The sequence below is a fragment of the Vidua macroura genome, chromosome 17 (genome assembly GCF_024509145.1).
Source record: "Vidua macroura isolate BioBank_ID:100142 chromosome 17, ASM2450914v1, whole genome shotgun sequence".
NCBI lineage: Eukaryota > Metazoa > Chordata > Aves > Passeriformes > Viduidae > Vidua > Vidua macroura.
Genome location: NC_071587.1, coordinates 8,587,561 through 8,614,036, shown reverse-complemented (window position 1 = coordinate 8,614,036; position 26,476 = coordinate 8,587,561). Strand labels below are relative to the sequence as shown.

Here is a 26,476-nt window from a genome sequence, read left to right as displayed (position 1 = left end):
CCTGATTGAGCATCCAAAATTTTGGAAAGTTCCTATTGATTTGGGGAGCTGAATTTAGTTTGGCAAGTGCTTCATTCTTACACACACAGCTGCACAGCCCGGATCCAAGAGGGTTTTATGCCGTAGCTATGCAAGGCTGATGAACAGGCACACAAACCCTGCCCAAGGCTGTGCAAGGTCACTGCCACCTGCTGCACCTTCCCAGCCCACAGGGCAGTGATGCTCACACAATGTGCTTAAGCTGGGTGTTCTTCCTCTTAAAACAGGGGTGAGGATACTGCTCTGTGCTGCAGTGGGTCTGTGACAGAGAGCCCTTGCAAAGGTGGGGTATCACAGCACAGGCACCTGCTTGTCCTTGTCCTGGGCAGCCAGAGGCGCCCCCAGCCCTCTCCCAGCCCGGGGCAGGATGAACACAAGGTGTCAGACCCCATTCCCTTGGTGGCTGCAGGGGCTGGCCGTGACAGTCCCTGTCTGGGTCAGCTGTGACAGCTGAATGCGGGCACTTAAAAACATAGCTGTGGGATTGTCACCTGGGGTAGTGACGGGTGCTGGTGACACCGTTTAGCTCCATTCTGGTGTGCCGAGCACCAGTGAGCTTTGGTGGGTGCCCCCTCATGCTGAGACCACCCACCAGAGCTCATGCAGCACCCACGGGGGTGAGCACCCTCCTCTGCCTCTCCCATCCAGGGGGCTGGAGGTCGGGGAGACTAGAGACATTTGGGGTGGAGGGAACAACCAGGTGTTTTCCTCTCTGTGCCCACTGCAAACATGACCAAAAACCTCTCCATGGTGCCCACAGGTCCCCAAGAACCTGTTCCCTCAGCTGGAGAGAGACAGCGGGGATGATGCCCGGGCAGGGATCGGGGGGTGATGCCCGCAGCCCCGGCAGGAATCGGGTGATGCTCGGGGATCCTCGAGGCGGGCGGCAGAGCGGGGCCGGCGGCGGGCGGAGCCCCCGGGGGTGGCGGATCGCGGCGCCGCCCCCGGCGCGGACACCGGGGCGGGGCGGGCGGGAGCGCCCGGTGCCGCCGGCGGCGCGGGGGGCGCGGGGCTCCGTCCCCGCCCGAGCGCGGCGCCGCTGCCGGAGGATGAGCTGCGGCCGGCCCAAGGACATGGAAGGTACCGGGCGCGGGCGGGGGGGCTCAGGTGCGCGGCGGGACGCGCTTCCCTCAGCCGCGAGCGCGGCGGGCACGGACCTGGGGATCCGCTCCATCCCAGGGGCCGCCCTCCATCTCTCCTCGATGCTGTCCCCTCCATCCTGGGGGTCTGTCCGTCCTCCACCCCCTGGTGCTGCCCCCTCCATGCCGGGGGTCTCTTCTTCGTCCCTCCCCCGGTGCTGCCCCCTCCATCCCGGGGGTCTGCCTGCCCTCGATCCCCAGTGCTGTCCTCTCCATCCTGGGAGTCAGTCCCTCCACATTCCCCTTTACTCTTCCATTCTGGGGAGAGTCTGTCCCCATGTCCTACCCTTGGAATTGTGGTGTACCAATGAAATGGGCTGGAAAATTTGGCTAGAGCAAAGGGATGCAGGTGTGAGGACAGGGCAGGCAGGCCTGGGGCTGCTGGAGCAGAGCAGGACCCCTGGGAAGAGCATGTCAAGGTGGAAGGGGGCTCACTGCAGTCAGGGGTGTCCGTGGGCTCCCTCACCTGCCTCCTGCCAGGAGAACCTGCCCAGAGCCACCTGGAGTCCTGCCCGCTGCCCTCACCCCACACTCTCACACTGTCCATCCCTACAGAAGTCCTCTGTCACAGGGTGCTCAGTACTCCCTGGCAGTACCCATGGGAGTCTCAGGAGCACAGATATCCCAAAGGCGTGCATGTTCCCCCCAAACACTCCCTCAGCATGTGCCCAGGGCACCCATCATGCTGCACATGGAGGACAGAAAGGACATCTGCCTTTTGTTCCCTTCCTCCTCCGTCCTCGGGAGGCACCAGCAGTGGGCAGCCACCAGCCTGAGCTCCGGCCGGGGCTCCCATCTCATCTCTGCAAGCAGAGAATTCAGAGGGAAGCAGTGGGGTGACACTTGCCACACCCAGGGCCTGAGCCAAGTACACTCCAGGGGAATCTGGAGAGGCTGGAGGGGGTGTCAGTCCTCTCTGAGTCTGGTTTCATCTTCCTCAGATCTTAGGGAATAGCTCAGAGCAGGACTTGGTCCATCCTAAAGGCACAGCTTCAAAGATGGGATGTGTTTGGGATCCCAGAGATCATCACTGGAACGATCATCCCTGGAGGCTCTACCAGCTCAAGCAGCAGATCTGCCCTCCACCAGGGTGAAGGCACATGGAAGGGACACAGGGGACCAGGGCAATGGCAATGCCAGCTGAGCTCATGGCTCATGCAGATGCCACTAAAAGCAGGATGAGTTCTTCACAAAGCTGCTCCCTGAATTGAGCAAATTCCCTAGGTCCTGAGAGAGTCCTAGGAGTCCTCAGAGACTTCTGCTCCCATCCACCTTTCACCTGCCTGCAGGAACACAAGAGAGATGACCAGCTCCCTAAATCCACCTCCAGTTATAAGCAAATCCCTCATTGTATTTGGTGCTCAATGTCTCTTTCCCTCCCAAATGCGGTGTGATGACCCACCCTTAAGGGTCATCACACACGGGCAGCCAGGCAAACCAACACAGGGATTTCATTCCTTGTGAAGCTTGTTTCAAGCTTCTCCCATTAATCCCGGGAAGCCTGGCTGCCCCCACTGCAGCTGCCTGCAGACATGGCCCCATCTGGAGGGCAGGTCTGTGGGACAGCCACACGCACGATGGCATCAAAGACACAGGGATGTTCCTGAGGCCATGATGAGCAGTGGTGGCAGAGGACAGAGCAGGAGTCTGGCAGTCTTTGCCTGTCCAAGCATTTGGCTCCCCTGTGCCCCTGCCTGCTCCTCCTGCAGCTTGGCTGTCTGCCACCGTGTCCCCTGGGCAGGTCCTGGTCACCTGTGAGCAGGAAGCATCGGCGGAAAGTCCCCTGGCAGCCGGTTTGCTGGTAGTGATCAGCCCGGGGCAGCTCGGCACCCACATGGAAATGCTTTTGCCGGGGAATGCTGCCACATCCTGCCCCGAGGTGCCCAGCCCCGGGAGATTTCCCTTTCCTCCCCACCAGCAGCTGCTGCTGCTCTGAGCCGCTCCAGCGCTCACGTTTCACCAGCCATAAAAGTGTCTGGAGAGGGAATGGGATCGGGAGCAGCGTTGTGCTCAGTGAAGGGAGGGAGCCGTGACTGTCCCTGTCCCACTGCTGCTGGTGTCCCTGCGGTGACACGGACCTGGCCTTCCCCTCCTGCGTGGCTGGAGAGATGCCCAAAATGGATCAAAGAGCCATGGAAACAAGCCGGCAGCGATTCCCCGGCGGCAGGCAGGCAGTGGGGTGTCACTCATGGGGGCAGGCAGATGGGGCACAGGGACCCTAGACCAGCTGGCAGGGACTTGGAATGTTGGGGTCACAGTGGCTGTTTGGGGACCTGAGCTGAGCTCTCCCCTCCCCACTCCGGCTCGGGCTCAGCCAGCCTGGAGGTTCCTGCATTCCCATTCCCGTTTCAGGATCCAGCACAGCCTCTGCTCTGTGGGAACCCCACTTCTGCCGGGACCCCAACACGGCCATAGCCACGAGAGCTCTGGCGGAGCAGGTGCAGCCCACACCGCGCCCTGCGGCCCCTTCCTGTTAAGGCTGTTCATCTCCACGCTCCTTCCTTGCTTTTCCTCCCGCACCCGACTGCCCTCAGCCGCCGGTGACCCCGGAGCTGCCACACTCGTGCCATGGCTCCGCATGGGCCCTTTGATGGCCGGTGGGTGCAGTGTCCCCTGCAGCAGCCCCCCTAGGCTTCCCGTCCATCCCAGTGCCAGCTGGCCCTGCCGCGGGATTAGGCGGGAGCACGAGAGGAAAGCGCCGAGCATCTCTCCGGATCAAACGCCCACGGGGCAGCGGGGAGGGGGTGTCATTCACCCCCCCTGTCCATGTGAGACCGGCTCGGGGCCGCCCGGAGCTGGGATGAGCGTGCAGCCGGTGCTCAGAGGCAGTGGGAGGGAGGCGCTCGGGGGAATCAGTCAGGTGTGGACGAGGTATGAGGGGAGGCAGGGATGGAGCCGCACTCGTGACAAGCGGTGCCGAGCGCTCACGCGCATCCCTCCTCCCGCCGAGATGCAGCAGGGCCGGCCATCCCTCTGCTGCGTCTCCACCATCCGCAGCTCACAGGGACCACCCGAGCCAGGTGAGGGGTCTTCAGGGCATGGCCGGGGGGCTGCAGGGCCAGCGGGCCTGGGGGGAGATGCTCATGTGCGTTCCTGGCCGGAGGGCACAGCCTCCGGCTTACCGGAGAGGGGCGGAGGGGATGGAAGGCGGCTGGTTGCTCCTGGGGATGCTGTGGCTGCTCCCCGTGCGGGGCACGGAAAGGAGAGGAGAGCCTGTGTTGGGTGTCACCCCCATGTCCCTGCATGGAGCCAGCCCAGGGCTGTCCTGACACGGGGCTCCTCTGTCCCCATCCTTTCCTTGCTCCAAAACGCTCCCACATGCCCTGCTCACCCTCCCTACCATCCCATGTCCAGTGCTGCCAGGTGATTGGAAAGTTGGGACGCAAGGGCTGGGCTGGGGAAACTGAGACTGTGGAGGAGCTGCTGGAGCCAGGGCCTCTGGGCTGCAGGGCAGCCACTGCCTGCTGCAATGGAAAGTCATGCCCCCGAAGATCCCAGAGCTGCCTTTCTTCCCAGCTCGTTTTTCCTTCTGACTTTCACCCCTCTTTCCCCTCTGCTCCCACTCCTGGAGTTGCCTCTGGCAGAGTTTGCTGCAGGAGCAGATGCCCATGTCCTGCTGCTGGAGGCACATGCTCCATAGCTCCTATGGATATGGGTCCTGCTGATGGCCAGAGCCCCCTTCCCTCTACTCCCTGTAGCAAGTCCTGGGGAAGCCCTGGCACAGCTGAAGGACACAGCTCTGGCAGCAGCCCCTCCAGACCTGCCAGGTTTATATCTGCTGCAGCACCCAGTGGCATGGGCAGGTTCCAGCTCAGAGATATCCCAGCACAGCTACAGTTCTCAGGGTGCCAGGGACAGGACAGTGGCATCTCAGACATCCTTGGCTGGAGGGAACACAGCCCGCTCTGGTCCTCACCTGATCGGCTCAGGGTCTCTGAGACTGCTGGAAGTCATCAGAGACATCCCCATCTCTTGGGACAGGTGCAGAGACCACCCCTACCAATCCTGCCTCTGCTCCCCACTGAGTCTCTCCATGGATCTCCCTCCACCTTGTTTTCTCTAAAGTCACTTCCCCAGCCATCAGACAGGTTCCCTGCCTCAGTTTCCTCATGGCAATGCTTCCTGCTGGGTGTGCTTAAGAAACAATACTGTGTGATGTGGTCTGGGTATAGTGCAACAACCCTTTTTTCCTCTATTTTGACTTTTTTTGGCCAGTTGTTCTCCTATTTCATAAAGGTGTACTTGAGTGGTCTCTTCAAAACCTCTTCCCTCTTAAAACCCGCTAATTAGGAAAACGAGCTGCATCAGGATTTCTCCAGCCCTCCTGCTCTCTCAGGGTGGTTTGTTCTGGAAGTGGGTCTCCTTTGGGTGCTCTTCTGCTCTTGGAGGTGGTTCATGACTCGCCTGGCTCCCCATGGTGGGAGCAGGTGAGCTGGGGGATGCTCCAGTCTTTGCTTCTGCGGATCAGAGCTGTTTATGTCAAGCTGTCTGGCTTTTATCCAGGGCAGACAGAGCATGAGCCCCTAATACCCACTCACCCTCCTCCTGTGGCAGCTGGGTCCCTTCAGCCCCCCTTCAAAGGAAAGCTTTTCAACCTCCTTGCAACCCCAACACCCCCAGCTTGTTAAAACACAGAGAATTGGACTTTAATGACCTTTATGGGTCCCTTCCAACTCAGGATATCCTATGATTCTATGAATAAGGGACAAAAAGCACTCGTTGTGAGTTAATGTCTCTTTGTGGTCATTATTGAAGGGCTGGTGTGTGTTTGGCCATCACTGGAGTGCACAGTGGCTGTCTCCAGGCACCCATGGTCTATGCTGGGGGACCAGCCTGCACTTCCTTCTCCACCAGGCTGCCCTGGGAGGGTTTCTCTGCTCCCCTTCCCTCGGTGGTGGCTGCTTGCTGTCAGCCTGGACCATGGGAAGCAGCTCCCCTGGGCCTCCTCCTGGTTCCTGTCCCAGCAGTGACAAGCAGGAGGTTCTCACCAGGTGTTGGTGATCAGCTGCAGGTCCCACGTCTGCTCGGCTGGCGGGTGTCAAAACAAACGTCGCTCCTAGGGGTTTGTGTGGGCAAACATCTTGTCGGGTGCCTGCTGGATCCCAGCGCCAGCTGGCGGTTCCTGGGCTGGTGGATTTTCTCCTTGGCAATGGGAAAAGAAGGCAGGAACGGGGAGTTTTTGGAGAGAGGGACCCACAGCCTGAGTTCAGCAGGTCCCGTGGGTTAGAAAAGGCACTTCTGGGTGCCCTGGCATGGGGTGGATGGGCACCACGGCCGTCTCTCACCCCCCTTCCCTCTGCAGCCGCCGCTGCCGCCTCTGCTCACTTCAGCTTCTGCCGCAGCCTCCTGGAGCACACGGTGTCGGCCGAAAACCTCAGCTACCGCCTGCAGCGCAACCCGGGCAGCAGCCTCACCTGGCACGACGGCCGCAGCCAGCGCCCCGACGGCGGCCGCACCGTCAAACTCCTGCGGCAGCCAGGCACCGAGGGCTCGCAGGTACCCCACACCCCACCCGGGCATGCCAAGGGGAGCACAGCTCCTTGTGTCTGCCAGACCCCCCGCAGGAGCATCTCTTCCTTCCCTGCAGGATCAGGCCTTCAGATGTTGTTTGTCCTCGTGATTGCTGGGCGTTTAGTTATAGTAACATATGTAAACATAATCGTGTGTTTTCATCAGGCCTCGTGCTGTATTGGGGTGAGATCTCTGTGTCACCTCCCCCCTGTGCATCACCTGCCCTCCCACCTGCAGCTAGGACTCAATACCATTTTGCATTAAGTATGCCAGGACCAAATTCCTTATAATGCCTTAAAATTGCTGAGCGCTTGTGTGTGTCTCTTAGCCAGGTTTGGACCATTGTCTTCCTAAAATTTGAAACTTTATTGTACTATGGAGGCTGTGAGCCAAAGGTTTCCTTCCATTCACTGCTGCACAGACACAGGAAGGAATATCATCGCTGCAGGTGGCTCCTGGTGCTTCCCAGCCCCTCCTTAACACCCTGGGAGTCAGGTTCAAAGTGGCATATCCAGACAGTGACTGCTGGAAAGGAAACAGGGAAAATCCAACTGCCTGGCTTCCAGCTGCCAGCATGGAGATGTTTTTGTATCACAGGGCCTCCTGTCTGGTTTGGCTTCAGAAGGGAGCAGGGACCCCACAGGGATGGGTATGGTCGTGATACTCTCAGGAGCAGCAGCTCCAGGGGAGACAATGTTCCATGTGCTGGTGACATTGTCCCATCACCTTCCGGTGGCTCCTTCATGAGGACACACCAGCCACTCTCCAGCTGCCAGCTGTGGCTTATCATGGTTCTCCCTCCTCCACCCCTATGTGCTGCCCAGAAGGATTTAGTGAAAAGTTCTTAATTTGCCAAAAGCAAAGAAAAATGCCAGGGCGAAGAGAGGTGATGCAAGTTGCTCCTTGCAGCGTCCAGGGATAGCTCCCACCCCTCCCGGTTCCCCCAGTCACCTCCTGCCTTCCTGCCAGAGCAGCCTCCCAGCTTCCTGCCTGCTCTCCTCCACACCGGCGCTCGATATTCACGGCTGAGAGTTTATCAGAGAGACAGCGCGGCTCAGCCGGCTGGAAAACAAACCCACGATCCCTTACACCTCCCCTGCCCCACTGGGGAGAGCAGGGGCTCACTTGGGGACTCTCCATGGGGAGTGGGGAATGCACGCCGAGCAGACAGCGCGGGGTTTGGGGATGCTGGGATGGTCCCTGGTGCAGGGCTGTGTCTGATGAGTGATGTGCGTGCAGCCGTGTGCGTGCCCGGGGAAATTGCCAGTTGTTTGTCACCTCTTCCCCCGTGCCTCGGAGGGTTAGTTGGATAATAGCTGTGGGAAGCACGCGGTAAGCTCCCGGGAAGCTGGTTGTTATTCCCCCCAGCCCCTCCGCTTCTCATCATCACTCGTTAGTGAATCCAGAGCAAATCGCCGCCTCCTCCTCCTCCTCCTCCTCCCCACGGCACGCTCTCCGGCGCGCTCAGCCAAGTGTGAAGGAGCCGCGCAGCCGGCGTGGGCTGGGGCTGCTCCCGCAGGCAGGCGACTCCCGGGATGCGTCTGGTGGAGCCGGGGTCTCTCCCAAAGGTGAGGGTTTGGTTCAGAAACTGCATCCTGTGCATTATCTATTGAATTTTCCATCTGCTTTGGAGACAGACTCCTTGCTAATTGATGTACAGCCTCCCAACTTCGCCTTCTTCCCTCTTGCTTGAATGTTCCCAACGAGCTCTGCTTGAGGAACAGTTCCTGTGCAGGCTCAAACGCTCCCCTGGGCACAGGCAGCAGCCCCACCAGGCTGGCCAGGCCCCACGGCAATGCCTGGCACGGGGCAGGGGACACATCCCAGCCCAGCTGCCCTCCACTGCCTCCTCTGCAGCATCCCTCAGGAATGTGTTATGAGTTTCAGTGACTGTGGGGTGTCTGGAGTCCCTCTTACACTAATTATCCCTGCTCCTCTATTAGATATGCTTAATTAGGCAGCGTTCACACGCAGAGGTCGATGTTGGCACACCGTGGGCCGCACGCTGCCGACCTTTCCCATGCCGGCGTGTCGTGCATCAGCCACTATTCCTGCTCTGTCCCCGCCCTGTCCAGGGCATCGGTGAGCCCTGGCAGTCCAGTCCCCCTCTGTTGTGGGAAGCAGGGATGCCTTTTCCACTGCAATTTGCTGTGATCCAGCCCAGGACAGTCCCAGCAGCTTGGGCACAAGTGGATGCTTTGGAGCAGCAACGTTTGCTGGTGCTGCTCAAGGATGAAGTCTCAGCATCACCAGCAGTGGAGAGCTCCCAGTCTCTCCTGACTGCCAAATGCAGGGAAAGGGAGATTCCTGCATCCTCCAGCCCCTTTTACAGCCAGCCTGGAAGATTCCCTAGGAGAAGCAGGCTTGCTCTTTGTGCAGTCACAGCTCAGGATGTGTGATTTGCTCTGTATAAGTCCAGGCTGCAACAACCTTGCAAGGCCAGAGTAGCTGTGATGGGGGAGAGAAAATGGAGCTGCCAAGCAGCTCAGGGTGAGACTGGGTGGCTCAGAGTGAAACTGGCCACTGCAGCAGACAGCTGGAGGGAGGGAAGGTGGGTGGAGGGATGCTGTCAGATAAGCCCCCTCTCCCTGTGGCCATAGCTCAGTACTGTGCATGGCATAGCTCAGCAGGTGGTGGAGGTGGCCAGGGCACACTGGGGTGCTGGGGACTGTGACCCTGCTTTATCCTGGGTGTCTCTGAGCATAGCAGCACCCCAGGAACAGCTGTAGGATTCAGAGGTGGCCTTGGACACCTGCAAAGCTGCAGGACCTTGTGACCAGTCAGCTCAGGGTTGAAGAGGGTTGAGAGGGAGAGAAAGGGAGAGTCTTTCCTACTCCAGGGCACCAGCTGGCTGCTGGCTGCTTTCCTGGGGACTTCTGGTGGAGATAAGTTTGCACCAGTACCAACATCTGGTGGGGATGGCTTTGCACCAATTCCTACTCTCCTCCAGGATCTCACTGGCTTCATCCCCACTGAGAGCTTCCAGCAAATGCCCATCTCTGCCTGGTGAGGTGGGGACCCTGAGGACCCCAGGACATCTCCTGAGCCTGTGCAATGCTCTGCTGGGCTGGGAGATGCATAGGCGAGGGGAGCTGGGGCTCTTGTCTGCAGCAGGAGGGCTGGGAAGTTTAAAGTGTTGGGTCTACATATGGCAGGACAACCGACTTGACCTCCCATCCCCACTCTCCCTGCCTCCCTTACTGGTTCCTCTGATTTCAGGGTGAGCCCAGAGACCCCAGAGGGTGTGGAGCCAAAGTCTGCCAGTGTCACCACGATCCTATGCAGGCAACCGGCACCTCTCCCGTCCCCATGGACTGATTTCTGTTTTCCTCCATCCAGGATAAAAATCCCACTAACACTCTCCCCTCCCACTTCCCTCAGGTCCGTGGCTGTGACCACTATGGCATCTACCACACCAGCCCCACACTGGGCAGCCTGGTCAAGCCAGTGGTGCTGTGGACCCAGCAGGATGTGTGCAAATGGCTGAAGAAGCACTGTCCACACAATTATCTCATCTACGTCGAGGCGTTCTCCCACCACGCCATCACAGGTACAGAGTGTCCTCTGGACTGTTTGCCATTAGCACGTGCTCCTGGGAAAGGCTGTTTGGCCGTTGGTGGTTCAGAAGATGGACATACCCCCCATTTCTGTCCCCTCTCCCCATGAGATGCAGCCAGGGTGAGAGCAGGGGACACAGCGACACTGACCCAGGCTGGGCAGGAGGCATCTGCCACCAGGGTGAGCTCCAGGACAGGCTGGAGGTTCTTTAAAATGATTAAATTGTTTTATAAGACAGGGAAGAATCTTCTCATCACCTAGCCCCTTCTGGTTCGTGACCTCCCTTTCAGAGAGTGCCGGGTGGCAGCTCATGTCCCCAGCCTCTGCCAGGTATCAGCAGCACAAGCCTGTAACCCGTCCCCACAGGCAGCAGCTTTCCATTCTCCGCTCCACCTCCCACGTGAGGAGATGTTTTCTGAGCACGGGGTCCCCACGCAGGCTGCTCGTCCTGGGGCAATGAATGGGGGTGCCCATCACAACGCATTAGTGCTCTGATCCCCGCCGAGCCACTTCCCTCCAGTCTGGGGCTATTACAGGAGGGATTTTAAACCAGCTTTTGTCCTTGCTTCCCAGCATACACTCACTAATGCTTCCTTTGTTGCCTGAGCAAGGGCTGGCTGAGCTTTTGCATTAGGATTTTGCATCCCCCCCAGGCAGCTCCTGCCCTCACTTCCCTGCCACCGTCCCCTGGTCCTGGCAGAGCTCAGTCCGGCCTTGCACATATTGAAGTTGGGTTGGAATGATGCTTTTACACAGAGGTCAAAGCCACTGTCCAGGCAGCAAAGGGGAGGGAGCAGATCCTAGAGGTGAGTCTGCTTGAAGGACTTGACTGGGAGTTGGATTTGGACCTGGACAAAGACCTTGAAACGTGGTCTTCAACTGGGCAGAGAATTTTCTCTTCTGCAAAAATTTTCAGTATTTAAAAATCTTTAATAATATTATTATTGTATTAAACTAGGTCTTGGGTGCCAGGCCCTCAGCACCCTCACAGGGATGAATTTCTTCCCACCATCCAGTTTAACCCTATCCTCTGCCAGTCATTCCCCCTCATCCTGTCCCTCCACACACTATTCCAGGCAGTGAGAGAGCACTCCCTCCTCATTCCTCCATGCTGATGGGTTCCCCTCTGTGTTACCCATTCCTGGAGTCATCCCCCCACTCCACGGGGCTGGTGGGGCACTGAGCCACTCCGTGTTTGCAGGCCGGGCGCTGCTGCGGCTGAACGGGGAGAAGCTGCAGCGCATGGGGATCGCGCTGGAGACGCAGCGCCAGGAGGTCCTGCAGCAGGTGCTGCAGCTCCAGGTGCGCGAGGAGGTCCGGAACCTGCAGCTGCTCAGCCAAGGTAGGGCCAACGGGGCAGCCCGGGGCTGGGCTGTGGCACACAGGGATGGGTTGTGGGGTTGATCAGGAGCACAGGGATGAGTTGTGATGCACAGGGCCAGGCTGCCACACACAGCCCAAAATCTGTCAGTGGCCTTTTGCACAGAAGGGAAGAGATTCTCTGGGGCTGGTAGTGGGTGAGCTGCGACGTGCCACCCTGCAGGCTGTTTATTCCTTCCTCTCCCACCTTGTTCCAGCTTCTTTTGGAAATGTCTCCTAGCTGATCCGTCTGTTTGGCAGATTGCACCAACACTGTGAACCGAGCTCCGCTGGGATGGGCTGTGCATCGCCGATACGAGACCTGAGCCACACGCTTGGAATAAGAAGAGACAGCTTCCCAGGCACTCCAGGGCTCCTCTCCTGCTTCTTCCTTCTCTTTCTTTTAAAGGAATACATTCCTGTGCAGGGATGAAAGGTTTCGTCCAGCAGATATGGCTCTTGGCTGGAGGAAAAGCAGCAAACCAGCTGCTGGGACAGATGATGAACTTCCACCCACCTGAGCCTGACAGTTCACAGGGAAAGAGATGGAAAAAAGGAGATGGCAAAAGGCAGGGCTCAGCACTGTGAAGAAAGGGAATGCAGTGATTCCCGGGACAGCTCGGAGCCATGTGCAGGACACTGAAGCATTTTGCACTTGGGCAACATTCCAGCACCCAGCAACTTGTGCCCATGCCTCAGAGCTTATTTAAGGAGCTTTGGTTTCCTCATCAGACTGGGCTGCCTTCCAGCGTCCGGGGAGGTGACGTTATCAGTAGCAAATAAGATGATACAACCAGCCAAAAAATTCAAAGCGGGGCCAAGACCCCAGCACCCAGCTCCACTTGGTGAGTTAAAAAGGGAGCTGAGTCATCAGAGCTGGAAAATCTGCAAGTAAAAGCAGGTTGGATGCACCGGGACGGTGCCATGGCCTGGAGGAACCTGTGCCAAGAGCTCATCCTTCATCCACAGGCAGATGGGGGAGCCCATGCAGGGCCTGGGGGGAGCAGGCAGGGGTTGCTGCCGGGTGGTTGTGGGTGCTGCCCAGGGTGGGGCTGGGGGAACACCGGGTGCCAGGTCCTCCCCAGCCCCCATGCCTGGTCCTGCTCTGCTCCATGCTGCCAGCAGCTCTGCAGAGCTCTGCTCATCCAGGCATTGGCAGGTTCCTGTCCTGACCGCGTGCCCAAGAGCTGGCGATGGTGCCACCAAAGCCAGGCACCTTCCTGATGACCTTCACCATCATTACAGTGAAAGTGTTTGCTGTTAGGCCCCCATCTCCCAAACTCTCCCATACAGAGCTACAGACTGCCCTTGTGGGCAGATAAGGAAAATCCATATGTAAATCAGGATTTTTGGCCAGGGTGAATGCTGTCACTTCCCCACATTCCACCTCAAGTTATGAGCGTGGGGCTGTGGGTCATGGGGGTCCAAAAACAGCAGCACCCCAAAACCCCTGGGGCATTGGGATGTGGAGGCAGGTCACGGTGCCCCCTGGCCAGGCATCCTCCTGCCTGCTTCTCTGCTGGTAATAAATTAGAGACTGTTATTTTAACTCACTTCTCTTCTCACTCTTCCCACACCTGAACCTGCTCTGTGAGTTTGGTCCCTCCAGTCCTTCCTGGGGATGCTCAGGAGATGTCTACAGCCGTAAATTGCTCCATGCTAGGCTGAACATCCTCCCTCTCTGCCTGTGGGTCAGGGATCTGTGACCCTCAGCTCTATCTGCAGGGAAGAAGCTTCAGGGCTTTGCTGTCTGTAGCCCCTGGTACCCCAGGACACAGGAATTAGAATTTCCTCCTGTTTCCACACTGACCTTTTCAAATATGCAGCAAAATTTGCTCTTCTCACCTCACTGGAGACTCACGAGCAACAGAGCTGGGAGAATTTATTGAGTTTAAAGAAAAGGAAAAAGAAGCCAGGAAACAGCCCATCTTCCCCACGGTGGGGTTTGTTTCTGTCCTGGTGGGGAGCTGGGGGGCAGTGGGAGCGGTGGGGAGGCACGGGGAGCTCGGGGTGGTGAGGGGGCCAGAAGCCCAAAGAGCAGATCACGGCTGCAGGTGTCTGCGCATCGTTAGAGGGAGACGCTGAGCTTCTCTCCAGAGCTTGGGAGCTGCACAGGGAGAAATGCCTCCTCCAGGCTCCAGCTGGGCTCATGCAGTAAGCTGGTGGAGATTTGGCTTGGAATGCAGCTGGGGTGCACAGAACAGTGCTGGGGCTGCCCTGGATCCTTTGGAAAAGGCAGGGTTCCCCCCAGATCCTGCCCCAAAGCATGGCTGCCCCTTGCTGTACTCCTGAGAATGCTCTGGCTCTCTCCAGCTCCTCAGCATGGAAGAAAGGAGGCACAGAAGAAAGCAGAAACCCCACCAATTGCACTCGGCCAGAGCCCCAACCACGGCCCCTGTTCAAGGTATCTTTTTGAGACCTACCAGTACAGGATGAGGTGGAGGAGCAGTGTGAAAAAATCTTCCCAGGGCTGGCAGGAGGATGCTATCCTGCCCCCAGTCCCCTGCTCTGTGTCTTTGTTCTGATGAGGATGATGATGGTGAGAGCAGAGCATTTTTGCAGGCTGGCTCTGAACTACTGCTCTGGCAGTGTCTGGTGCCACCTAATGCCCATGGCTTGTCCAAGGGGCGCCCAGGACTCTGCCCAAGGCAGCAAGGATGCAGCCAGGACAGATCTGACATGGTTTTGACTTCAGTAGCTCTGGGCATACAGTGAAATGCATCTGCATAGGGGTCCAAGGAAGGACAGTCCTCCTCATGGGTGAGAATTTGGGGTGGTGAGTATTGCAGCAGGACCCTAGGAACTGGAGGCAGGTGCTGCTCAGGATCCTCTCGGACCGAGGCACAGCTTGGTCACTCCTCATCTTCTGCTGAGCAAGAAAAATATCTTCTCTTTGTCCAGCACTTATCTGCCAGTGATATTCCAGGCACTGCCCCAAAACAAACAGGGCCGACAATGAAACACAGATGAATCAATTCAAGCAATATTAAAACCAGACAACAATTAAAGTAAACAGAAAACACCAGCAAGCATCAGTCAGTCCCCTGCAGCAGGCAGGAGGATACAGGCAGCAGCACCGGGGCACAAAAGCAGGCAATGGCCACACAACTCCTGTCTCTGATAAATTATTTTGCCATTTTATTTGGTGGAAAATTTTTTGAATAAGAGGGCCAATGTGTCACCGGCATCAGGAGTTATGTTCAGCACCTTCTTAGAAAGGAACAACCCAGCAATCCCTTCCCAGTGGCAGAGGCAGTTTTGCAGATTCCAGCAAGGTTTTCAAGCAGAAAATAAAAAAGGCAGCAGAGATGCCCATAGAAAATGCATGCAAATTTGTCTGAGTAATTACTGAGCTTGATGATGTAAACACCTCCAGCTCTGAAACACTGCTGATTGTGGCTCTGGTGTAGGGAATGTTCCCCATTCCTCTGACCCTGAAATTCACAGCGGGTGCTGAAATTCACAGCCGGTGCTGTCCCTGGCTGAGTGGGTTGGGAGGACACGGTGTGCTGGGCACAGGGGTGGCAGTGCCTGCCACTGGCTCTGCTGAGGTGGAGCTGGTTTAAATTGGAATGCCTGTCCCCAGTGGTTTGCATGCTCTATCTAATTAGGACCCTGTCATCCCATCAGGTGCACAGGGAGGATTACAAACCACCCCAAGCCATTGGGGAAGCTTGACATGAGCAACGTGTGCTGGCAGCCCAGTAAGCCAACCCTGTCCTGGGCTGCATCCCCAGCACCATGGCAGCACGGAGGGGCGTTTGTCCCCCCCATCTCTGCTCAGGAGGGACCCCACATGCAGTGCTGCCTCTAGTTCTGGGGATCACAGCATCAGAAGGTTGTGGAGCTGCTGGAGTGAGTCCAGAGTATGAACCCAAAGGTGCTTCAAGGGCTGGAGCACAGCTGCAATGAAGACAGGCTGAGAAATCTGGGGATGGTAAACCTGGAAAAGAGAAGGTTCTGGTGAGATCTTAGAGCCACTTTCAGTGCCTAAAGGAGCTGAGTGACTTTGAACAAGAGCATGAAGTGACAGGACAATGGGAATGGCTTTAAACCAGCAGAAGACAGGGTTAGGTTGGATATTAGGAAGAAATTCTTCCCTTGAGAGTGGTGAGGCACTGGCACAAGCTGCCCAGAGTAGCTGTGGCTGCCTCATCCCTGGAAGGGTGCAGCAGCCTGGAAGGGCTGCCTGGGTGCTGCCCCAAGTCAGAGCATCCCAGGGAAGAGTGAGGAGCCAGCATGTGGCAGGGGCACAGTGAAACAGCCACTCCTGGGATGCTCCGACAGCCACATCCCAGCTCTGGCACACCTCCCTCTGCCTCATGCCATAGCCCTGGTCCCCATGCCACTGCCTGGTGCTGGAGGACAAGACAGGGCTTGGGAACACACACACAGAGCCTTGCTGCGATGGCAGCAGAAGTCTTCTGCTCCAGTATGTTCTTGCTGCACATCCAGGACTAATCAATCTTGATTTATTGCTAATGAACTTGAAAACAGTGTTGGGATGGATCAGGTGCCACTCAGGGTGAGATGGATAATATAATTAAGATTTCCTCAAAGGTCCCGTTTTTCTTACCTTGTTAATTAAGCTGATGTGGGGCCCTCCATGCAGAATACGTAATGAGAGGCTGCCAAGACAGAGCTGGCTGTTAATGGGAGGTGATGCAGGAGGAAACGCTGGCCTTGACCGCAGGGCTGGAGATATTTGGGCAGCTCTTTGGTGGCTTGGTTCCCCAGAGCAGCCTCTGGGGAGGTGGTCTCTGCTGAGAACTCACCACATGCTTTGCACAAATCCATTTGGAGCCCACAGGGCAGAGTGTGCAGTCACAGGGATGCAGGTGGAGGTGGATGGGCTCATCCCTGTTTGGGATAGGCTGAGCATCGTGGCAGAGCACACCAGAACACAGGCCAGGGTGTGGGCACAGGGCATTTCCTGCAGGAATCCATGAGCAGTCCTGTGGCCTCAAGCAGCAGCTCTCGCTGGGGCTGGAGCCTGTGGTGCAAGGAGGAGGGGAAGCTGCTCTACTCCCCATGGCCCAGGCACGTTTTTGGTACTTGCACCGGTGGTGACTTATGACAATGAATTAATGGCCTCTTAATAAGGGTGACACTTTCCTTAATTAGAAAGTATCAGAGCAGGGATAATTGCTTCATTTCATTTTGTTCCCCTATATTACTTCCTTCATTTTCTGGACCTCATTCTCAGCTACTGATGCCCTCTGAATGCTCTGCTTCCCCAGAGCCAGAAACACTCCCAGGGACTGTGGGCATGGCACGGAGACAGGAAAGAAGGAGAGAAGTGAGTGTGGGTATGGCTGTGGTGCTTTCACTGGGACAAGGATGGAGAGGGGTGGATGCAGATGCAGCTACAGTGCTGCTGCTTCCACCAGGGTGGTCCCAGGTTTGCAGCAGTGCCAGGTGCAGGGTTGGTGCCACATGGGACCACCAGGCAAGGCTGGAGTAAGGGGGAGGCAGCATCCACAGGCTGGAAGCCACCAGAGGGAAGGCAGCAAGTGGTGGGAGTCAGGCAGCCCAGGGAAGGCAACAGGACTGAGATAAAGAATTGATGCAAAACAAGTATCATTTGGGTTGACCAGAGCTGTTCCCCAGCCTGGATGCTGTAGGTTTGCTGCAAAGCCAAGTTGAACATCCACAACATTTTACTTGGGCCTTTTTTGGAAAGGCAAGTTTGGGGTTTGATTTTGGCACATTCCCAGGCAGCACATTTGCACAGGCTGTTACTGGGGCCTCCTGGAAAATCCTTCACACCCCCACAGAAAATTAGCCTCTTCACTTCCCATCAGAGCAGGCATTTTCTAAAACTAGGAAGGATTTGATGAAGCCACATAACTTCATCACCAGTCCTGCCCTGCATCCCCGCAGCTCTCACTGCCCTCTATGGGGTTGTTGGTGTCCCCAGCTTGGCATGGGTCCCCATGGGACATGTCCCCCATGTCACTACAACCCTGTAAATCATAAACAGCAGCCTCGGGGCTGCTGGGAGCTTTACAGCTCCAGCTCCTCCTTGAGGCTGGAGCTTTTCCCCCCTTAGCCTTCCCTCTTTGCACTGCAACCATTTTGCTTTGTCGCCATATCTAAAATTGAATCTGTTTGGATTTTCTCTTTTTCTCTCGCTCTTTTTTTTTTTTTTTTTTTTTTTTTTCTTTCTCCCTTTTGCTTATATTTGCTGAGTGCATTCAAGCACGGGGAGGGGGGGAAATAATAAAAAATCCATCAGCATAATTCCTGGCTGTGGGAGAGATGGCAGGCTCGGGTTTCCAATCAGCGGCCCGGGCTGCGGAGCAGCGTGCGGGAGGAGGCTGGGGCTGGCCCGGATGCTGCCGCGCAAACCAGCTGCAAATCCCTCTTTGTTCGGGAATCACTCTCTTTCAGCCGGACCAGCCTCTGCACAGCCTGTCCTGTGGATGTGAGAGCATGTGGCTGCTCCAAGGGGCTTTGTCCCCCTGCCACTCCAAGGATAAAGGGGATGCAGCAGCCGGCTGTGATCCTTTATCCCAGGATAAAGCCTTGGGAGACAGGGAATGGCAAGTCTCCCATCCTGGATCTGGGCATCAATCATGCCCTTTCCCTCACCTGTCTCTGTGCCTGGTGCACAAGGCTCAGCAGACATGGGCTGAAGTCTGGGCTCCCAGTGCTCCCAGTGCCCCCAGTCCCACGCATTAAAGCATCTCACCATCCCACCAGTGGAGATGCTGGCCCTGCACAGCCCCATACGCACAGCAGTTAGTGGGAGTTTTTGGGATGTCTCCAGAGCAGCGACATGTGGAAGAGGCTCTGCAGACCCAGCACACATTTAATGCTAACAGACTTAAGGATCTGAAGGGTGCTGCTGTAGCCCGTGAATCAGAGACGGGCACACATTGCCCAGAGAAGCTGTGGCTGCCCCATTCCTGGAAGTGTTCAAGACCAGGCTGGATGGGGCTTGGAGCAGCCTGGTGTAGTGGAAGGTGTCTAACTGTGATTCTAAAATATGCTTTTAAGTTACTTTTTAAGGTGTAAATGCCTCATCAGCCAGGCCTATTTTGGGCAAGTGTCATTGTCTTGACTCCAGATCCCAGCATCCCAAGAGGATCTGCATCCAGAAAACCAGATTATTTCCTGCCTTTCCTTAAAGGGTGGTTTTTACATTTGTGGAGTTTTAAACTCTTCTCCAGGTGTCTTTACAAGCCAGAACTGACCCTTGTCAGGGATACCCAAATTGCTGCTGGGTTGGGGTGGAGGTCACTGTGTTGGCTGCATCCCGGCAGGCACAGAGCAGCTCCAGGGAGATCTGCTCAGCACCAGCACGAGAGGCTGGAGAAGCAATGTCAGGACTGCATGGAGGGTGGCAGCACCTCACTGATACAGGCTATGTAATTGTTTTTTCCCTCATCACCTCTTCCTGGGGTCTGTATCAATTTAATTTACACGCTCAATGGCTTGGACTGCTTCATCCCTGCTGCCAAGCACCTTCTCCAGCATCTACAGTTGCAGTGTGTGCCTGGGTGTGGCTCCTTGACCTCCTCCTGCCTCGAGTGGTGGGAACGGTAGGGACAGTGGGAACAGTGACCAGGGGACCAGGGCACTGGGGAATCACCACATGGCCCCCTCCACAGCATCATGCTGGTTTGGAAGGATGAGCTCTCATCCGCAACCCACCTCTGCAACAAAGCCACGGAGCAAGAGGAGATGTGATGGTTTCCTGTGAGCACATGGAGGAAGGCAGCACCACTGCCCCTGCTGCTCTTCCTCCTCCTCCTGCCTTTCCCAGCATAGCTCTGCCTGTGAAACAAAGCACTATTCAGCATCTGCTTAACATTTGCTGGTCTTTTCAAGTCCATCCCTTGGCCCCCTCTACTCAGTAGAGCCTGAAAATAACAACAGTGGGTGCCCTTATACTGCATAATTTCAGGGGTTTGTTCCTCACCCAGCCTGTAGCTGCCTGCTCTCCCTGCCCCTGTCTAACCCAGCGTGGCCAAGCTCCCCTATCTCCCTTCACCCTCATCCCCTTCCTGGAGACGCAAAACTGTTCTTTGTGGATGCAGAAGATGGACATGGTGGCACTTCTGCACACGTGGAACAGCTGTCAGGATGAGGGATGGGCACCGTTTACAGCGAGGAGGGGACCTCGAAGGTGCTGAAGGCGCTGTGCCTGGTCTCAGCGAGCACGTGGAGCTGCCCGACAGCCACCCCCAGGCAGCCGAGCTCTGCCGGGAGGCAGCTCGCAGCCTGGGGAAGCGAGGCCGCCTCGGGTATGCCTCATTTTATACAAAGAAGGTGGGTTGTGCCTGTCCCTCCCACCCTGCTGAGCACCCTCCGCTCCACCGATAATCATACCTAGCAATTACACCGAGCTCCCCCTGCTCTCTGCAGACGTTAATTAAGCTCTTTTCCCGCAATGGAGACAAAGAGGGGAAAACCACGGGGAAACTCCCGGCTTGGGTTGGGCCTTTTTTTGCACAACTGTGCCACAGGGCCTCCCAATTCCTGGCAGCACCACAGGAGCCACGCACTGTGGCAGGCAGGGTGGCACGCACTGGTAATGGCAGGCAGGGTGGCCTTGACAGCAATGGTTGCTCTGGGTTCTGCACTCACCTGTCAAAATTAATGTGATTTTCCCTAATTTCTGGGCTAATGCTGGATCCTGGTGTGGCTATGCATTCCCCCAGCCGGTAACTACGGCTGCCTATGCCCTGCGGCCCCTCCCCAGGTGCCACCAGCTCTGCAGGGGTGACATCCCAAGCCTGGGAGCTGGGAAAGTGCCCCATGGACATTGCAACAGGCTCACACCCAGCATCATTCCCAGGGGTTGGGGTGGCTTTACAAGGGGGCCTGGAGCACCCTGGGTTTAGATGGATTGATGGATGGGGAGGGCATCCTACCTGCACCTTTTCAGGCAGGATGATGAACAGGACACCCTGGAGAGAACAGTGACATACAGGACACTGCCAACACCTTGGAAGGTAGGATGATGGGCAGGACACCCTGGAGGAAAGGATAACGGGCCGGGCAGAACGACAAGCAGGTCATCCTGTCTGCATCTTGGAGAATAGGGTAAGGGAAAGGCATCCTGCCTACGACCTGGAGGGCAGGACAACAAGGAGGGCACCCTGGAGGGGAAGATGACAGGTAGGACACTCAGCGCCCGCACCCCGGAGGGCAGGACGGCGGGCAGGACACGCTGCCTGCACCCCGGAGGGTGTGACGGAGGCCAAACACCCTGGAGGTGGGGAGGGCAGCCCGGCACCCTGCCCGCACCCCGCAGACGCGGCGCAGCGCAGCCCTGCCCGCACCGGGGTCCGGCCGCACCTGCCCAGGTCAGCCCGGTCCGGGGGGCGCTGCCCCGTCCCGCCCTCCCGGGGCGGCGCCCCCGCCCGTCCTCCCGGTGCCGATCCCGGTGCCGGTCCCGGAACCAGGCGAGGCCGGAGCGGCCCGGTGGCGGCGGTGAGGGGCGCGGGGCGGGCCGGGCCGGGCCGGGCGGGGCGGGAAGCGCGCATGAGCCGCGGCGGCGGCGGCGGCGGCGGCGGCGGCGAGGGGCGGGCGGGAGCGCGGCAGCGGAGCGCGGCGCCGCCGCGGGTGTGGGCGCGCCGGGAGCCCCGCACGGCGGCCCGGGGGCGGCGGGCGGCACCGCCTGGCCGGCCGGGGGGTGCCGGCCCTGCGCGCCCCGCACCGCGGCCCGGCCCGCCGAGGTAAGCACCGAGCGGCCCCCGGCCCGCCCGGCCCCGCGGCGGGGACCCCCGCGCCCCGCTCCGCTCCGCTCCGCTCCGCCCGCCGCCGCGTCGCCATTTTGCCGCTCGCTCTTCCCCTCCCGGAGCGCGGCCGGGCCGGGCCGGGCCCTCCGTCCCCTCCCTGCCGGGCCCGGCCCGCGGGGAAGCCCCGGCCGCCTCCCGGGGATGGGGAGCGGGCCCGCGGGGTGACAGGCCCGGGCGGCGCTGCCCGCGGGGTGACAGCGGGGAGGGGCAGCGAGGGGACGCGGGTGGCACGGCCGGGCCGGGAGGTGACAGGACAGAGGTCCCCCTGCTCGGGAGGTGACAGCGGGACCGGGCAGGGCAGAGCTCCCCGCGCCCAGGAGGTGACAGCGGCACCGGGCAGAGCTCCCCGCACCCACTGACCCCCGGGACACGGGGCACCCCAGTCCCCGCGGCTCGGTGCGGACTCATTGTCTGCCAGGCATGTGCGGCCGCTTTTCCCTTCATGTCCGTGCCCGGGGACAGAGCGGGGAGGGACGGGATAACGCGCCTCGAACAGAAACTTTACACCCTCAAAAGCTTCGTCTGCGCCTGGTCAGAGCCACGTGCGGCGGGAGCGGTGTGTGTGTGCCTCGGGTGAGGTTCTCCCTCCTGGAGAGGCTCGATGGGTGTCACTCGGTTTGGGTGATAGCGGCAGGATGCGCCGTGTCCCTCCAGGGCTGCCCGGCCGCCAGCCGTGCCCAGGGAGGCAGCGGCTCGCAGGGCTTCACTCGCCACGTGCTTCCCTCCTGGGGAAACCTCCAGCGAGGGCGATTCTTCCAGAGGAAGCCTCTCCCTCAGCTTCCTTGTCTTTATTCTCTGCAAGTTTTTCCCAGCATCTCCGGTTCTGCCAGGAGTTCATGGGAGGGAGCACAGCTCCTCTGACAGCGACAGGGATGGCAGTGCCCTTTGGCATCCATCATCTGTACTGGTCTCATTGCATCTCTGCTGGCACACGGCTTGTCCTGGGACAGGCAGCTCCCTTGGCTTTTGGCATTCCGTACCTCTGGAGCTGTTGGTAAATTACTGATGATAGGTGGAGCAGGTTGACAGGTGACCGGGCAGTTGTCGTGCAGCAAAGTCCATCCGTAGGGATGGGACTGGGGTGGGAATCCTGGCAGGAGAACATGGGGTCATGATCTGCAGTGACTTTCCCCTGTTAGCCGTAAGGACGTCGTGAGAGGGTTGCAGCCATGCCTGGCTATGTACATGCTCCTTCAGGCCTGATCTAAATTAATGGACAGGCACTTCTGCATGGAATTATTTCCCCTTTCCCGTTCTATGCCAAATTTTTAGCTGCACCAGGCTGCCAGTGGCTTGGGAACAGTGCCTTCCATTCCCAAATGTCACTTCCCCCTTCCCGCAGCCATGGGTTTCCTCCTTACCCTTGGTTCCAGCAGTGCCAGGTTGGCCTGCGTTCACAGGAGCTTTTTTTTTCCCTGGAGCTAGAGTGAGATGTTTCAAAAATGTTGCCACAAAGTTCTAAGAAGTTACCTAGAAAGAGCTGGAGACCTGGTAAGATGCTACTCAGCCCAGCCTTCCCACACCACATCCCACCCCTGGCTCATGGCCAGAACCTGTGGATGTCTTGTCTTCCCATTACCAGTTGCAAAAGAGTTTTCAACAAAACCTTAAGGAAAGTGTGGAAGAGCACAGGCTGTTGCCTATTTTCAGTATGTGTTACTCAAAAATGAGTGAGAAGTTTGAATGTTACCAAAGAACCCCACAATGGGCTGATTTTTGCTCTGTATTTCCAGGACAATTCCTCTGTGATCCCTGGGGTTTTTTCAGTGTCCAGGGAGCAGATTTTGGCTCTTGCTGACAGGTTTATGAGATTTTTATTTTTCATTTGGTTAAAAAATAATGGGGAAAATGCAAAGGAGTATTTGGTGTGGGAAAACAGAAGATTCAGAACCTGTTAAGCTGGGCAGAGAGGATTCCTTTGAGGGGACAGATGTGTTAAGGGGGATGAGAGGTGTCCAGCTGCTGGAGCAGGGCTGAGCTGGGCACTTTGGATGTTTTGGGAAGGAAGAGTTGAGGGGATGCTCAGTGGTGTGCAGTGTCATGCGGTGCAGGAGGTGTGCACCAGAGATGTCAACAGGGTCTGAGCTGGCTGTCACTCTTTGCATGTCACCTCGAGCTGGCCACTGAGGCAGGCAGGGAGGTTCTGTGCTCCATCGCCCACTGCGTTTTGGCACTAGCCCTGGCTGGATAGAGGTGTCAGTTGTGTGGGTTTCCCCTCAGTTTTCAGTCCATTGTAAATACAGAAATCTTGTCTTCACCTTTCACTTCACTGTTTTTTTTTTTTGTGAGTCTTTTTTTTCCCCTTTTTCCCTTGAGCAGCTTGAGTGAGGATTGCTCAGAGGTGCCAGGATGCAGCATGGGAAGGAAGGGGACTGGCACATTTGTCCCTGGAGGACTGGGGACAGTAGCAGTGCCCACGCTGGTGGGAGTGGAGCAGCAATTTGGGAAGGAACCACAGGGACCCCTCTCTGTGCCTGCTCCAGAAGAGAGCTGCTGTCAGGCAGGCTGCAAACTCCTACCCGGCTCTCCCACCAAAAGAGCCCAAATTAGTTGAATCAGCGATCCCCATGTTCAGCACCAAATGCCACAGAACCAGTTGCCAAGCTGGAATTTCTCACTTGATCCGATTAACCTTTGTGCCCATGCAAACAACCACATATGTGTCACCAGCCAAGCACATGCTGGAAGCTTTTGCCAGTTCTTGGAGCATGTGGGCTGCATCCCACATGGAAAATCCCTGATCCTACATGGAAAGTCCCTGGGGACACCTCAGAAAGAGATGGATCCTTGTATCCCACATGTTGGTGGTGTGGCTGGCAATCTGGCCACACAGGAGATGCTCCTCCATCCTCTGGGCATGAGGACAGACAGGATGAGTGTGGATGCTTTTGGGAATCAGCTCCTTCAAGTTAAATGATGCTAAACATGTGGGAGGAGTTGTAGGTGATGAGTCAAATCCGTGTTTTAAAAAACGCATGGGTGAACATCAGCATCCCATCCCAGCCAAGGTCTCAAGGTCATGGTGGTCCAAGGAATCCCTTCCCAAGGGCCTGATGCTCTCATTGTGAAGGCATGGAGGACTTCTTTTCCCCAAATCCATATATGGCATCTCCCAGAGCAGCCCCCATCCTCAGATGTGCCTTTGCTTGTGCTGTTGGGAGGGGAAGAAGGAACTTGAAGCCAGAGGCAGAGCCAGTCATGTCGTAGGCTTCCTCTTGGCACTGCTGAGTGGAGGGGTGTCCTACTGCCCACTTCCATCAGGAGTGAGAGTGGGCCTTGTGCGATAATTCCTGACGTTCATTATTTATAGAGAAGCCAAATTGAATTATTAATACAGAAAATTCAGATAACATTAACAATTCTCAGTTTATAACAGTTTCCCATTAATAAGGAAAATTGGAAATTTATCATTACATCTGTTCATTAAAGTTCACTTTTTTTTTTTTTTTTTTGCTTTTGGTGTCTTAAATGAAAGCGGAGAAATAAACGAAGAGGAAAAGCCATTTATTCACTACTTCTCTGGGCAAAGTCAGCCCATAATTTTTAATAACGTCTTTGCCATTGTATGTGAAGGGGAAGCCAGGCTGTAATGAAAGCAGCTTTCCAGCCATGTCTGTGGCGTTCCTCAACTGTAGAACAAATACTCAGAAGCACGTCCCGTTTCTTCTCTTTGTGGGAATCTTGAAGCTGCGTGATGGTTTTCTCATTTCCCTCCCTCCCCAGCAGCTCTCCTTGCTTCCACCATGTGTTGTTCCCAGCTCCGAGGAGTGAATTTTAACGCCTCCCCTGCTTCTTTCAGAGATGGCGGATTCCTATACCTGTAAAGGTGGAAGGAAAACTGCAGGCTCTAACAGACCTACTGCCAGCAAAGAAAGCAGGACAGAGACGAGGATAAACCCACCGGCAGAGCTGCCCAAGCTGGGTAAGGAGATGATTTGTCCTTTCAGTGGAGGAGGATGGGGTGGAGGGGATGAGCCCAGAGGCAGGACTTGGGGAGTGGCTGCCAAAACAAGTAGCCTGGGTCTCGATGTGTCTCTGCTCCTCACTTCGACTCACCAGTGAGGGCTGTGCTGGCCAAAAAGCCCCAGCTCTGAGAGCTGGTTGCTGGGAGCAGGAGGGGAGGGATGGAGATGGTCTCTCCCTTCAGAGAGGCGTGTGTCTGGCTTAATGAGATGGGTGTCTCGCCGCCTATTTATCGTGTTGGTAGCTAAGTGTTACATCAAAGGATGGAAAGGCTTAAATGAGTTCAGGCCATCTGCTGCCTCCCGTGTCGCGGCCCCCGGGGTGGAGGCTTGCTAGCGTACAAGCCCCAGGGGACCCTCGCACTAAGGGCTGTCACGCTGATGGATGGCTGATTTCTCTATCCAGGAATCTCCAGGCCCAAGGAGATTTTTCCTCCTGTCTGTTTATGCTGGGCAGATCCCCTCTGTGAGGGAGGGTCCCACTGCCTTTACCTTGGTACGGGCAGCTCTGGATGACGAGGGGTGCCTGCACCCCTGGAGAGGGTTGGACCCCAGCGATATAGCTCAGATGGGGGTTCCAAAATCAGTGGCTTTGTGGGGAAATGCGTGTGCCCTAAATGTTTCCCAGATGCCACTGTTACCTTGAGGGGATTAAAGCCATAATTGCAAACAGAGGAGCATAACTTATTGCTAAAGGGAACGAACTCCAGCTGTCCGCAGTATGAACACGCCTGTGTTCAGGAGACCGTTTTTCCCTGTGTCGCGTCTTATCAGCACCTCATTTGCAGGGGAGCTGGCATTGCCTTCCAGAGGGGCATCTCCATCCTTGCTAGGACAGAGAATGGCCAGCCTTGAGCTGAAGGTGCAAGGCAGGCAGCAGGAAGCTCGGGCTGGGCAGCAGAATTACTGGGACAGCGGCTCCTCCGGCATGGCTGGTGATGTGTGCTGTGTCTGTTTGCAGGAAATGCAACCAGTGACAAAACCGAAGGCAGGAAGAAAGGAAGACCCAAGGCTGAGAACCAGGCGCTGAAAGACATCCCTGTAAGACCCCACACACTCCAGTCCCTGAGTCCTCCCTGCTTCATTCTGATGTGCCCTGCACTCTGCACTCCAGCCAGCCCCTTTTCAGGGTTAAACCTGCCTTCTCTGTGGTTTA

At 57.0% G+C, this 26,476-nt stretch overlaps 2 protein-coding genes across 7 annotated transcripts in view; both read left to right on the top strand.

Annotated features, from left to right (window-relative positions):
- Positions 1-1,024: 1,024 nt before the first annotated feature.
- SAMD10 (sterile alpha motif domain containing 10) lies at positions 1,025-13,239 on the top strand. Of its 3 annotated transcripts, none has more exons than XM_053993033.1 (5): positions 1,025-1,119; positions 6,481-6,674; positions 10,071-10,239; positions 11,449-11,589; positions 11,868-13,239. In XM_053993033.1, exons 1-5 carry the CDS (start codon positions 1,089-1,091, stop codon positions 11,930-11,932), a joined length of 600 nt encoding a protein of 199 aa, XP_053849008.1. In that variant the 5' UTR covers positions 1,025-1,088; the 3' UTR covers positions 11,933-13,239. The 3 variants fall into 3 exon arrangements, with proteins under 3 accessions (XP_053849008.1, XP_053849010.1, XP_053849007.1); XM_053993035.1 differs by having other exon boundaries at positions 11,825-13,239; XM_053993032.1 differs by lacking the exon at positions 1,025-1,119 and adding an exon at positions 4,129-4,198.
- Positions 13,240-20,864: 7,625 nt separating this feature from the next.
- The window catches only part of ZNF512B (zinc finger protein 512B), a 30,223-nt gene continuing 24,611 nt past the window's right edge, over positions 20,865-26,476 (top strand). For 3 of the 4 annotated variants that reach the window (XM_053993050.1, XM_053993052.1, XM_053993049.1), the window contains exons 1-3: positions 20,865-21,050; positions 25,158-25,280; positions 26,282-26,361. In XM_053993050.1, coding sequence (XP_053849025.1) covers positions 25,160-25,280; positions 26,282-26,361 — 201 coding nt within the window. In that variant the 5' untranslated portion in view covers positions 20,865-21,050; positions 25,158-25,159. Of the gene's footprint in view, positions 21,051-21,245; positions 21,296-25,157; positions 25,281-26,281; positions 26,362-26,476 lie in introns of those variants that run through there. The other variant, XM_053993053.1, reaches the window with a different exon arrangement.